We start from the raw sequence: 15,657 nt of genomic DNA, 5'->3' as shown, positions 1-15,657 counted from the left end.
TAATTTTCTTAATGGTATATATGATTGAAATATTAATGGTCTATTAAGTTCTTGGTATGCTTGGATATGCCGACAAGTATGCAACCATGGTTTAATTTAATTATGCAGATGCTTCTTTTTTAGATTACATTCTTACTCGTCTTGCAACAAATTTCTTGCTTGCGCTCTCTCTTATCTTCTTTTAAACTAGTGTATTTTTTTTAGTACAATATTTTCATTCTTATTAACCATAATCTTTCATCATATAATACTGAAATTACTTTCCATCTCCAATCTAACTACACATTTTTTTTTACTTTCAAACCAGTATTAATTTTGTAACCTCTTTGTGTGACATCTATAACCACACATTTGGTAGTTAATTCCTAACACTCAATACTATTATCAATTCTCTAGCAGCGATGCCAAAATGTGATTGTCATTTTACTTAGTCTAGACTAATCTAATTAGAATAAACATGTATAGGGAGATTCAAATATGAAGAAAGACTATTCATATGAGTTTTTATATTAGAGTCACACAATTAATTGTCTCCTGATCATCTAAAATATCCAAGAATGCTATATGTCTTTCATATTCTATCACAGAAAATATTGCAATCAATAATTCTATCATATATATTCATTGTCCTTTTCTTTCCAAACTTATGAGAATAATAGATAATACTATACTATTTTAAAAGATAATATAAAACATTCCATAATCCAATCATTGGAATTCTCCAAAATAATTGCCATTCCTAATAATCTGCTTCACACAATTTCAGACTCTATAGACTTTTTCTTGAATCTCAATATTAAATGTATTATAATTCTTCTAGTTATATCTACACTTTACAAATATCTTCCATTATCAACTTTCCAATTCTCTACTTATAATTCAATACACAATAAATTTAATTTTTCATTTGATATCATCTAAATTAAATCTTTCTTTCATTCCAAAATTTCACTTCTCATTATTCAAATTCTATCCATTACTCTTCTTCTACAAAAAAACAAAGATATAAAGAGGTAGCACCAAGCTTACCTTGATTCATGACTATCACAGTTTGGCCTTTTTTACTTCTTCTTTAAACTACTTATGCTTTCCTCGAAATGCCAACTACTACACAACTGATAATAACTACTTTTTTTGACTACATCATCCATCCTGCCTTCTAAATTATCCATTCATTAGTTTACTAGCTTCTCTTAATCATACATATTATATATTGTAAAATAAAAAATATCCTACCCATTTTATATCTTGCTCCATATGCACACCTTTGCAAGACACCACATGTTCCAAAAAGGTGTCTTTTGACTTCTAAAGTTTATATTTTCATTGCTTGCAATAAAAATAACTATCTTGTACTTGACGCAATCCTTTTCATAGGTGTTGCTCATGCTCTTTAGAGATTTTATTATATATGAAAATATCATTAATAAAAATGACTACATACTTGTCCAAAAGGACTGAAAAAAATCTGGTCATATGACCCATGAAAGAGGCTAGAGTATTATTGAAACCAAAGGATAAAAGTAGCCATTTGAAATATAATTATTGCATACAAAATATTGTCTTTTTTACATCTTCTCTTGCAATAGGTATTTGCCAATAGTTGCTCCAAAGATCAAATTTACTAAAGATGGTCATACCTCAAAGTTGGTCAAAAAGTTCATCTACGCATAAAAGTGGATATGTATTTTTAATAACCTACTTATTGAGGCCTTGATAGTCGATACAAAGGTGAAGTCCACCATCTTTCTTGGATGCAAAGAATACAAGTGCTCTCTATAGTGATGTACTTTTTCAAATGAGGCTTTTTTTGAAGAGTTCGTCCAATGTCTTTTACAATTCTTTGAGTTCTTTTGGTGCTAGGCAATAAATTGGTCGATTTGTTAGTTTCGCTTCAAGAAATAGTTCTATTTGAAAGAGGGCACCTTCATTAGGAGGTACACCACTAGATAGGTCGGTTGGAAAGACATCTTGATATTTTCATATGAGTTGCCTTACCCATTTTATTCCTTCAACTGTCTTTTTTACTACTGACATAAGATTTGAAACCACTATATATATTAGTTATTCATGCTATATTTATTTCTTCATAAAGGTCATTCCTATAAATAAGTCTTTGATTCCAGATTATCTTTCTTCTTCACTTGATGCAGAAGTATAAAGAGTCACCTTGCATCCCCCATCTTTAAAAAAAATTGTCCTTGCTACTCAATCAACTTGCTTATTTTCTATTGGTAGCCATAGCATATTAAAGATAATATCATATCTCAGCTTTGTGACTTTGAATCTCTGTCTTAAGATGTAGTCGTTTATCAATTTTAAGGTTTTCTTTTCACACATTTCACTCAATACATTCTCTCAATCATCTGCAAGGTATTTACTTCCTCCTTTGATTGCCTTAATTTTAATTCCAAGTCGATCAAAAATTTTAATTGAGATGTAATTTTTTATAGAGTCACAATTTACAAATACTCAATATAATTGTCTTATTAATAGTTTCGTTAGATGTACCAATTGACTCTTTTTATAGTTATTTGAGGCCATGCCATTTGTCTCTGAGACGTTATAGCTATTCCTAATATTGGCTCTTGGTGCCTTTATTGGAGAGCCATGTTTTCCTACTCTAATTCATTATCAATTTAATGAATTTTGAGACTAAAAACCCGCCTTTTCTTGCTAGTGCTTGAATTTTGAGACTAAAAATCCACCTTTTCTTGCTAGTGCTTGAATTTTGATGTTTTGGACAACCTTCAATGTCATGGCCTACTCTTGACATTAAAAATATAATCTCTTTTGTACTAATATTTGTCATCTTTGTGGTATCAATGATCCTTACAAGACATGAATCTCTATTGGCATTGGTTGTTGTATCATAGTATTAGATAGTGGCATAAGACTTTGTACTTTAGGTCATGCTCTATAATTTCTAAAATTTATATCATCAACCTTCTCTATAATCCAAATTACATCTTCAAATGTTTATAGATCTCTTAGCTCCACTTCTTACTAAATCTTATGTTTCAAACCTTATAAGAATTGATCCATCATCTCCACCTCTGAAACATTGTCAATTTAGAGACATAGGAATTTGAATTGGAAGACATAATCTTACACCGACCTAGCTTGTGTAAGATTTGCCAATTGATCATGTGTTATCTTCTCTAAATTAATGGGCCAAAATTGATTCCTAAATTCGGTCTCATATTTCTTCTAGTCACAAAATCTACCTTAAGCTCTATAGCTTTGAACATTTAGTTAGATATGGCTTTGAACCCAAATCGCTGTTGTATTTTTTAAATAACTGGTTACATATATAATTCCTTTAATGGTATTTTCTCAAGATAGTTAGAGGTATTATTGTATGTTGAAGAGCCATTGACATATATCTTCTTATTTTGAAGTCCCAGAGTATGTACTAAGCTTATCCAATTTCAAACCTAGCAGATATCGACTCTCTTATCCTTGAGGCTTCTATTTATCCTTGCAAAGTAGCTATCTCACCTAAGAGGTGTTGTATTTGAGCCTCCATCTGAGATTGCTTTGCTTTATCTCCCATACTGTAATTTCTCCGTTGGACTCCACTATTATAATATCTTTTCACCTCTCAATCGACTTTTTAAGAGTATTTCATAATAGCCTCAACATAGTATCCAATGTAACCACAAAAATTGACCTTATATTAAATGATGACTATTAAGACACTATCAAAAATAAACAATCTAAGTCTCACTTTGATATCAATGAAATAGGATTAAATTATCTCAAAAACCAAAGATCCTTCTAATCCATAGCAACATAAAGCCTTATCACAAAATATGAGAAAACAGACCAAAATAAAACTAAATGGAAGTAAACAAAATAGGATATAAAAGACAAAATTGAGTAAACAAAAACAAAATAGAATAGAATTGAACAAAGAGATGCAAAACCAAACTTTACTACGAGAAAGGATTCAAAGCCATATCTAACTAAATGCCTTACAAGGCCCAGGTCAATCTTATTTATACCTTGTTCTATCACCCTAGTCTTTCTAAAATGTTCCTAGGTGGTAGGCTCTACCTAAATAACTACCTTGAAATTCTTTTTAGAAGGTTCTGTAATAGGCCCTACTTAAACAACCACCTTAACTCTTTTTAGAATATTCTACAGTGGATCCTACCTAATCTACAAACCTAATCTCAATTTTAAAAACTTCCATGGTCTTAATATATCCCTATATAAATATCTTATCTATATCCTATTATATTTTTATAATATAATATATATATTTGATAATAAAAATCAAATGATTGAAAAGATTTCATGTATAGAAAATGTTGTCAAAAATAACCTTAAAAATAAAATCATCTTACAAATTTTTATAAAATAGGATCATATTATCAAATAATATTAAAAATAGGATCATATTATAATTTTTTATATTAATGTATAAAAATTTATAATAATAGGAATGGAAGTATAATTTTAAAATTTTAAAATTATAAAAATTATAATTTTTTATAAAAAGAAATAATTTTAAAATAATTATATAAGATCAAATAGATAAAAATGATGATAAAATTTTTATATTGTAAAGTATACATATTTGTATTTTTTTAAACAATAATTATAAAAATTAATTTTTAAAAGGTATGAGACAAAATTCACTGAAATTGAAAATTGAAAATTTTTGAATGATTGATCTTATTAGTCTTTGAAAGTTAAAACAAAATAAATAAATAAGAAATAAGTGACAACAACCACAACTTTGCACAAGTGTATTAACAAAGAGGAGACATCAAACTAAAATGCCAATAAGCCAAACAAATCAATAGCAATTATACTCTATCAAATCAATGTGGTCGACAACTACCCAAAAATGGTAAGAATTATAGTCAATGATGGCAAAAGAATCTTGTTGAAGACAAGCCACAAATGGATTAGAGTAAATTAATAATATAAAAGAAATAAGATAAGGTGTTATTGTTGAAGCAACCAACAATAAGCAAGAAGTGGATATCAACAACACTGGTGATACTATTAGTACTTTTAATCTCAATTTGTATTTGTATCCTATAGTAGTTATATGGGTATCATATGTTATAGTTAGACATTCTTGTATTATGTGTATTCTTACTTGAAAATGCACTAGGCACCTAGTTGTAGAAGGTAAGTAAAAATGAAATAACAACCCTATTAAGTCTAATAGAATCTTTAATAAACTTTAAATAACCCTTAATAATCCTAATAAAAATTTAACCAATCCAACAAAAAATTAAAAGAAGATACAAAAGAAACACAAAGAAGTTTTAAATTAATTTCAAAGAAAAATAATAAGAAATCTTAAAAAAAATATAAAAATAAATCTTTAAAAAATAAAAATAATTTTAAATAAATATTAGAAATAAATTTTTTTAAAGAAATAATAAATAATACTTTAAAATAATAAAAATAGAAATTATAAATAAATCTTAATCAAATCTTAATTTAATTTTAATTAGAATCTTAATGAAGCTTAATCAAATCTTAAGTAAAATCCTAATGAAGATTCTAATTAAAACCTTAATAGACCTTAAATCAAATACTAATAAAATCCTAATGAAATTCTAAATCCTAAATCAACCTTAATAAATTCTAATAAAATCCTAATAAAATCTCTAAATCCTAAACCAACTCTAATAAATCCTAATGAAATCTTAAACAAATCTTTGACAAAACCTTATCAATCTTTAGTCAAATCCTAATAAAATCCAAATAAAATCCTAAATCCTAATCAAATCGTAGATCCTAAATCAATCCTAATCAATCCTTAATCAAATCTTAAATCATAAATAAAATTCTTAATAATCTTATAATAAATTAAAAATTTAATAAAAAATGATTAAATTGTTTATTTTGACTCAAATTTTTTACAACTTGTAAAAAATAAGTTAAAAAAAACATAAATATTTTGAAGAATATCGCACATACCAAATAAATGATAAATCCTAAAATCCACTTAGATGTTGACTGATCTCGTTTTCCAGTCTTGATGCCAATCTCTTCAAGCTAAAATCTTTTAATTTTATTATTAAATATCTCTAAAAATTCATATATATATTAAAAATAAATTATATTATCCATATAAATAAATGTCACTTCAATCCAACTAGCAAATTTCTAAAGATCTTAGATATCCTTACTAACCTTAAAAATTCCACTTTCTAGACCTCAATCTTTTGAACTTCAATAACCTTCAATCGAATTGTTCAATTATGCACAAATTAATAGTGCTAAATAAAAACAACTATAATTAAAAATCCACAAATTATCATTTATAGATCTATTACAAATCTCACAAAATTCTTTCAAATGTAAAATATTTTTTTATTTCACAAAACCAAATTTATAAAAAACAACCTTGACTTTGCAAAGGTCTTACAAATTCATTATAAACTCAAATTGCCCAAAATAAATACTCAAAGAAACCTTATAAAGTCTTTTATCAAATTCTACACTTTGATTTTCAAAAAAATCTTAAAATCGCTATTTGTGTATGGTTTTATGTCTTGGGATCTGATTTTGATCCAAGTTGACAATTAGTCCTCTTTGAGTATCAATTTTTAGTAATTTAACGTAATTTTTACTTTAACCTATTATTAATTCTCTCTTAAACATGTCTATATCAATTTCTTATCTCATTTACTTTAATTTGGCTCATTTATGCCTCTACAAAGTAAATAGAAGTCTTTTCCATAAAAAGTAGTATTAAAACTAAATATTTTATTATGTTTCTATAATTTATCATTTTTTTTCTACTACATCTTTCTGCTAGGCTCTTATATAATAACATCCATTTTATTTTTATTTTTCACCATATAGTCGTATTACCACAAAATAATTTATTAAGTATAAGGTACCAAGACTTAGTTGCATAAAGGAGAAGCACCCTTAATGATTTTGCATTTGGTTTTTAAATCTTGTTAATAGAAGATACTTATATAGTATTAAAGTATTATTGATCTAAAGATGAAGGATCTTTGATATATAAGTTTTTTTCTAGCAAGGTTGAATCATTGAGTATACAAGAGTGTATGTAAGTATTGAAGTAAGAAGTATTTGAGTCTAAGTGAGGTATAAGCATAAAAAATAAATAATATATCTTAAGTATAGATAGAATTATTACTATGCTATTAGTAGAAGAAATGACCTTCAAGGAACATAAATCAACAAACTTTGAAGAAGAAGTATTGATGGTGAAATTCCATAATATCTTATGGAATTGAGGCAAAGGAGGATATTTTTGAAGAAAAAGATCAAACTACCTCAACTATGAAGGATGCTATTATAATATCAAAAGAATCAATCTCAATAGCAAAATAATAATATTGTGAGCTACATGTCTTAGATTAAAAAAAAACATGATATGTAGCTTGGAACTAACTAGCTCTAGAATTTATTTTTGGCCCATATACTCCATAATACAATACAAGAATATAACAAGAATATCATTTATTTGATGTATATGTAGTTGGAACATAAAAATCACAATTAGAGGATCTTAATTCTTTGGAATGGAGAATTTAAAGCTACGTTAGTAACTTTTACAATTAAAATATACTAAAAAAACTAATTATTTGATTAAGATATAAGCAACTATTAAATTAGTCAAGTAAATAATTTTTTTAGTATGTATAGAATAAGTAGTGAAATGTATTGGAAGTCAATCCTACTTAGTAATTATAAGGAAAAATATAAAATTTTGTAATACTACAAAAGAAATAACAAAGATCAATGATATTTACTATATGCTAGATTTGAGTCACAATTTACTTTTGGTAGGATAATTTTTTGATTAAAATTACTATATATTCATTGATGATGAATAATACTTAGTTGTCATTGAAAATAAAACAATCAAAATTATTGCAAAAAAATAAATAAATAAATATCTTACACAAACTTACAAATCTATTTAGGACTTCAAATGTACTAAGTATGAACTTTGTATAAGCCACTGTAGTGTCAATAGAGTCAAGTCAAAAGAAAAAAAAATAATCAAACTTTGGCATTATAGATTAAATTACTTGAATTATCAAAATCTTATCTACTTCTGCTATAAAAATAGGGCTATTAGAATCTTATATCTAATACTAATAATAAATATTTATAAAATATGCTAGATAGAAAAATTAAAATGAGACATATATGAAAAGAAGAATCAATTCAAAACAAAAAACCTTATACCTTAATTTATTCAAACTTGTAAGGTCCATTTGATCTTTTGTTAATAAGATCAAAATATATATATATATATATATATATATATATATATATATTAATTCTAATTGATAATTTTTTAAGGTATACTATTATGTTCTACTTCAAGAAAAAGCCATAAATATTTTAAAAAGTAAAAAAAAATATTGTGCTTATAAAGATACAATTTAAAACAAAGGTCAAAAGACTCAAAATAGAAAAGAGAAGAGAATACAAATTAAAGTTTTTAAAAAAGTATTATAAAGATAAAAATAGTCGTTAAAAAACTTGTGGCTAATTTTATTCCATGTCAAAAAAAAAGCTTAGAACAAAAGAACCAAATCTTTTTTGAAAAGGCTAAGGATATGGTACATATTTCTGAAATTTTAGATAAGCAGTGGACTAAAGTAGTCAAAATTATAGTCCAATTAATCAATATATTGCTAATTAAGGAAAATAAAGATTTTATACTATATGAAGATCTATTTAGAATCAAGTTAAGCTTAGAGAGACTTAGAGTATTTGGTTATAAGATGTATACACATATTAAAAGACATAAGAATAAACTCTAATCTAAGGCTAAAAAATGTGTATTTATTGCATATGTTGGTACAATCTAAATATACAAATGCTTTAATCTAAGAACAAAGGAAATGATTTTGTCATGCAATATCTAATTTGATAAAAATAATAGTTTTGAAGGATCAAAAAATGAATTATCAAAATGAATCATATATTATCATTACTTATATTTAGAAAAATTTGAATAAAATAAGTTGTTGGCTTATATTCAAGAACCAATTATAATAATGGACATGGATTCAAAGACAAGAATTAACATGTTAGAAATGGGAGAATGAGTAAGATTAGTATACTTATAAACTAAGTATATTCATTTTTTAGGAGGAGATATCTTTGTGACACAAAGAAGATACATAAGAAAGATTTGAGAAGAATTTAATAGTCTAGATGATAATGCTTAGTAAAAAAGATCTAAAATACCTACACAAGGTAATAAAAAGAAAAGAATTAATAGATCCTACATATTATAGATGCTTTATAGAAAATTTAAGATACATTAGAAGAATAAATAAATTAAATTTAGAATATTCTATATGTATAATAAGGAGGTTTCTAGCAAGACCACAAGTCTAATATTTATGTGCTTCCATGAAGACTATTAAATACCAAAGAAAAATGTAAAAATTTAGAATATAATACAAATAAGAAAATAATAATAAGATATTAGGAATAATAGATTTTGACTATGAGTTGCATCTTGATAAAAGAAAATCTACTACTAAATATGTTTTTATATTGAAAAATAGACTAGTTGTATAGAAGTTCAAAAAACAAAGATATGTAATAAGATTGTCAACTAAATTGGAATATATGGCACTATCTAATAAAGCAACAAAAAGCTCATAATTAATGAGGTTATTATAAGATCTAGGAACAAAACAAAAAGAACCAATAATGATTATATATGAAAACACTAGTGTAATTAAGATGAAAAAAATAAAATATTCTATAATAAGATAAAGTACATTAAATAATAAATATTATTGAATTATATTTTTATTAAAGAATAAATAGATAATATTAACTATTAGCTTATGGTTTTCTAGCTTAATTCATAATGAGGACTTTCGTCACCTATAAAATAAAAGTGGCAATAGTCAAATTTATCTCAAGTTGCCATTGTGTTGACAAAAAAATTACTTCTTGTAACAACTTCTATAGAATTATCATTCTAGCTTTCGTAGTTATCATTCCAAGTAAGGCATTCTTCCTTGATATTTGAAAGTTGTTAATACAAGGACATGAGTTCCACAAAAGATAGAGATTTGAAATCAAATGTTGTTTTAGAATAAGAAAGAAATAAATAGAGAGAGTGGTTTGACAACTAAGTAATATTGTGCACTCGCTCTATAGGAGTTTGATAACTATATCTTGATCCTTTATAATTAAGGCTTATAACTCTAACAAAATAACTTTTGATAGTTGAATTGATTCAATGACACCAAGCTTGATTAATCTATTAGAACGCACAAAGTTGCTACAAATTAAGATTTTTAACAAGAGATTTGAAATATAAGTTAATTGAAGTAAATATATGTAGAAAGAAAGAAACAACTATTATAAAATTATGAAAGAAAGGTAAGACAAGACCATCAAAAAGAAGAAGACTAATTGTATATAAGGAAAAATCATCTTTAAGGACATCAATGAAGCATAGAGACTTAGAAGAATTTTTAATGAGCCATGGAGAAAAAAATCACAATTTTCATAAAAAACAATGTCTAGAAAATCCTTGGCAAAACTTTTGACTATGTCTAAAACATCATCCACTTATGGTTTTACAATCAAAGTGCTCAACAATTGCTTTATCTTAGATTGAGGGATTAAAACCTTAACACTAGCCTTTGAATCTTCAACTCTATTGATCTACTTAATTGGAATCTCCATAGGAGCTTACATTGGAAGGCAATTCGTGAGCTGTAAGAAGCAATAACAAAGAGCAGCAAACAAGGACAAAAGAGAAAGAAAAGAAAAGATCATTGTGCACCTTCAAGACAAAACAAGATTACTCTGGTCTAAGATTAGGGGAGGGTATTAGTACTTCTACATCAGCTTATATCAGTAGCCTATAATTATAGTTATATGGATATTATGTATTACAGTTAGACATTCTAAATATAGGGTACTAAGACTTAGTTGTTCCAAAGGGAGATACCCTTAATGGCTTGGTATCTGGTTTTTTAGTCATCTTAATGTAAGATACTTAAAGATGTAGGTCATGACAAATACAAGTAGATCATGTAGGACAACTGTGGCAAAGTTGTAGGAATCAAAAAAAACATTGTAACAACGTCCTATGAGAACTAGTACCGAACAACAAAAGAAGAAGCAAAAAAATAGAGCTCCTGAAGCTCAACCTTGAACCACATGAAAAAGGAAAAATGGAAACAAGATCACATTGACTACTACCTGTAGTTGACTGTGCCGCAGCACAAACAATACTAAGAGTTAAAAAAATCCGGAAGAGAGATCTAATAGCTCAGCATCTATATAGATAAAACAGGGACCAACCTTGACAAAACTCCGTTCAAGAAGAAGAAGAAAAAATATATATATATATGCTAAAAAAACAAACTAACAAAACCAAACTTTAGATTTGTAGACGACAACCGCAGCTCCACTACAACATGATCAATGAGCAGAGCCAACCAAAACAGCAACCAAAATTGTAGAGGGACCAAACAAAAATGTAACAAGATCACGCCAAAGACTACTAGGAGATGGTGGCGCAACAACAATTCTAACAACACAAGAGAATTCTGCGATACTGTCGTGAAACACCAAAGAGGAAATAAATAAATAAATAAATAAATAAATAATCACCAAGAACCACAAACTGATAAACCACACTCCTCAGCTCTCTCCTATGAGGATTCCGGAATAGCATAGTTGCAACCGTTATCCTCAGGGGATTTGGCTCCACATCTTGGTTTGATACAACATCATGCACACCCTTACTAGCAATAACCAATAACTCACCATCACTAATAATGGACTCTTTTTGAATTTCTGGTCCAGCAACAAAATATTTTTTCATCACCCTGACACCAAATGACCAAGACATGGCAAGAACACCACCGTAGAATCACCAACATTGGCAGCAGTGAACAGTTTCCCACCAAAATAACCCTGGAGATAGTTGACCCTACAGAGTGATCTAGCAAATTCTTAAAAACTTAATGATTCACATAATTAATTGCTCAAGAGCCATCATGACCATCAAAACGTCAAATAATCCAACCGGCGCACCGTCAACTTGTGATCTCTAAGCATCTTTAAAATCCTCTCTATTGAAGTTCTTTTTCCATGCAATCTTAAAGAGTCATAGATAATTTTTTATTTTTACTTCATTGTCTTCTAAATATTCTAATCTCAAACACGAATATAAATAAATACGTAACAACACTACTCAAAAGTTTAAAGCTTCCACTTTAGCCAATTACAATTGAGGAGCAAGCAATCAGGATTGTCTGTGAATTTTTTTCGCACACATCAGACTTCCTAAATGCATTTGATTAGTGGTGCGATGATATAATCTACTTACGCCACATCCATGACCAGACATGCTGATGCCACATACACCGTTTCTTCGGTAATATCAACTGCCAGTCACTACTCTGTAGTTATCAATAAACCTTCACTAAAAAATTAGACCCCTTAAATGTGGTACATCCCTCGAAAATCAGAAGGGCAAAGCTCGATAATGTTTGGATGATTCTGGGTTGATTGACTTCTGAATAACGTGCTCATAGATAAGTATCCCACCACTATGAAGCGTTGTCTAATTTTGTAATTTCATGACTAAGCATTTGTGAGGTCTTATGAAGAAGAGTACTTCCAGCGAGTTTTGAGTTCGGTGAGATTAGAGGTTGCAAATGATTCCCTTACAAGATTCTTCAAATTTATTGTGGTCGCAGAACAGCATTAGATTTAACGCCAAGAAGTATGACAATCCGATAGACTTCACGTAATTGGCAACGTCTAATTCTTCAGATGATATCTTTAGTGGCACTGGAGACAAACCGTCAAGAACCGCTGAAAATAGCGCCGGTGGTAGAGAAGGATCTTCGAAGCTCTCCATGAGTAGGTCATTGTAATCATTGGCATCAATTGTGCCGAAAGCTTCCGACAAATAATCAACGTCATCTTCGCAATTGACTTCCTTAGATGCAATTAGACCCAGGTCGCTAGTAATGGACAAAAGTTTCTCTCGCAGAGCTTGGGGATTGTTGATGAACGGCTCAACAAGGTCGATTGGCCATGTGGCAAAGATTTCAAGGACATCTGTGGCGATACTGATCTTTGACACTTCACGGAAAGCAGTGACCAGTGGCTGCACAATCTGCAGGTCGATAGACATTGTTCAATCACTCCGTTGATTACAAAAAATACTCAGGACCACCACTGTCCAGCGTTGTAATAATTAAATTCAATAATCGTAGATCTAAACGCAATTAGAGTCCACAAATTGTTCAGGTCAGAAAATTTACTTCAAGACATTCATCAAAGCTCAAGTCACGCCCTCTGATCTGCCTCCTCGTATACTCATTTATCCAGTATGCTGACTTAGGCGACACTCGCTGCAGGGGCTTATCATGCTGAGCATGTCGTGTACAACTAGAGTCGCTTCCTGTGATGTGAGTGCCAGGATTCGATACAGCTGCAAAATCGAAACCCGTACCATAGTCCGTTGTCGATTGCTCAGCTGTATCAATTTCAATCGGAATGCCTAACAAGATCGCAATGAATATACTCCATTGATCGATCTGCTCCTGTAATACCATTTCCTGCATTGGATTCATGTCTTCAATCTGAACAGAGGCGGACCAGTTCCAATGAGCGCCTGCAGCATCATGTAATTCCACTTTTCGAAGGATTGACACCAAATATCTTGCACTGGAGCTCTCCCCTGATTCTGGCATACTGTTCGAGCATCTGGATATAATATTCGAGAGAAGGTGACGAGACATTTTTGCCTAGTTGTGTCCACTATGTAAAAGTGATCCCCGTTAAACAGCTCAAGCAAAAAACTCGTGAGCACGACGGACGAACATGAATGTGAACTGAATCAAAGGAAAGAAAAACAGAAAGAAAAAAACAGGGGAACATCTCACAGCAACAGGTCGCAGGACACAAAAGTTGTGATCAAGACAGCCTCCCAGTGTGAAGAGAACCAACTGGAGTGATCAAAACCGAAGTTATTTAAGCGGCATTCTCCCGCCTTCGAAATGGATGAGAATGTAAGTTTTTATTCATCCATAAATTTAGGGCCTGTTTATTTCAGAGGACATGCACCGATTGAAAAGGTTTTATTTCCAAAATTCATCTTGAAATTAAAAAGTCTCTTGTGAAGTTGAAAATTATGAGACTTGTAACGTAAATCCATCCCTTTCTCATGTACGTCCATAGGATGACTGAGAATTAACCTCATTAAACAACATATATCAAATGCATCAAATTATTCGATATGTGTTATGTGTATTTAGCACATATCTTACTGTTAGTTTTAACAAAAATTATTATTATTATTATTATTATATTTTTCATTATAGGTTTTTAAATATTTTTAAAGATTATGCCAATATTTTATTAGCAGTAATAACTTTTTATTTTATAAAAGTATGAATTCTACACAATATATACTCAATTTACTAGTAATATATGTATTCAACCATGCTCAACATTCATTGATCTTGTTAAAGTACATTCAGAGAATGCTAGTTTCATATTATTTACCTTGTACTTTATGTTATTTGACTTTCAGGCTCAAAGTTAAGATCTTATAAAAAATAATTAAAAAATTTAGCATAATATAAATCTTATTCAAGCTAACATCTATATCTATTATTCATCCTTAGAAACAATTTAATTATAATAAAATCAATTTATCTTTAATACTTTAATGTTCAATATGCATTATTGTTAGCTTATAAATTGATACAAGTGAATTTTGGTTTTAGCTACTTTTACCAAATAATTTATCATTAACTTTATAATTACTTTATAATACTTTGTATTAAATTTTAAGAGAAAAGATTGTAAGTTTCAAATTCTATGAAAAAAAGACATGAAAGCTCAAGAAATCTACATAAGATTCCATGTAATTAGTCTTTTATTAATATGGATAAATAATTCAAATTCAAATTCTACATAATTTCTTTGAAATTCACTTATAAAGTAACTATTTACAATAGAGTTGATATTATAAAGGGAAAAAAATGAAAAATTTGCAATTCTATGGAATGTAAACAAATATAGATTTGTATATGGAAACATTGAAAAAAAGTACATAAAAAATAGCAGTTTTGTATATTTGTAGTTTTTATTGTATACCATTGAATGTGATAGATTACAAAATCAATTAAAATACATGTTTTCTTGTTAATTGAGGCTACAAGCACATCCAATGTTGATATATGCACACCCAACAAACATGGAGGCTTGTAATTGGTTGGATGTTATAATGTAGCCCTTGCCACCTGATACAAGTGTAGGAGGTGAGGGGAGGCAGCAATCTCTCTTTTGGTAGTCGAGTCGACCAGTCAGGAGGCATGGTCAAGGGCAGCAGCTTTTGCAAGGGCCTTAGAAGGCCACTACTATTGATGATAAATTCTTGTGGTTATAATGCTATAGCTCATGAAACCATGAAATTATGAATGCTAATCAAGGCATTCATTTATTTTAAGGAGGTGTAGATGAATTTGTTTGATAGATTTGTGCAAAAGAATTGCAATTGATTAGCTGGTTACTTGTATCTAAATGCAAGGCACCACATTGACATGGTGCATATGCTTTGAGAAGTTGCATTATTGGTTGCATTATGGATCTCGCTTCATAGAAAGCTCCACAAACCATGTT

The 15,657-nt window shown here is 28.9% G+C and overlaps 1 protein-coding gene across 1 annotated transcript; it reads right to left on the bottom strand.

Moving 5' to 3' along the window:
* Window positions 1-12,118: 12,118 nt before the first annotated feature.
* LOC112283433 (uncharacterized) lies at window positions 12,119-13,972 on the bottom strand. The gene is made up of 3 exons (XM_024522071.3): window positions 13,914-13,972; window positions 13,290-13,734; window positions 12,119-13,141 (listed from the first exon to the last, which is right to left on the bottom strand). Exons 2-3 carry the CDS (start codon window positions 13,719-13,721, stop codon window positions 12,662-12,664), a joined length of 912 nt encoding a protein of 303 aa, XP_024377839.1. The 5' UTR covers window positions 13,722-13,734; window positions 13,914-13,972; the 3' UTR covers window positions 12,119-12,661.
* Window positions 13,973-15,657: the final 1,685 nt, after the last annotated feature.

Source organism: Physcomitrium patens, chromosome 6, assembly GCF_059467195.1.
Source record: "Physcomitrium patens ecotype Gransden chromosome 6, ASM5946719v1, whole genome shotgun sequence".
Taxonomy (NCBI): domain Eukaryota; kingdom Viridiplantae; phylum Streptophyta; class Bryopsida; order Funariales; family Funariaceae; genus Physcomitrium; species Physcomitrium patens.
This window is presented reverse-complemented; position numbering and strand designations above follow the sequence as displayed.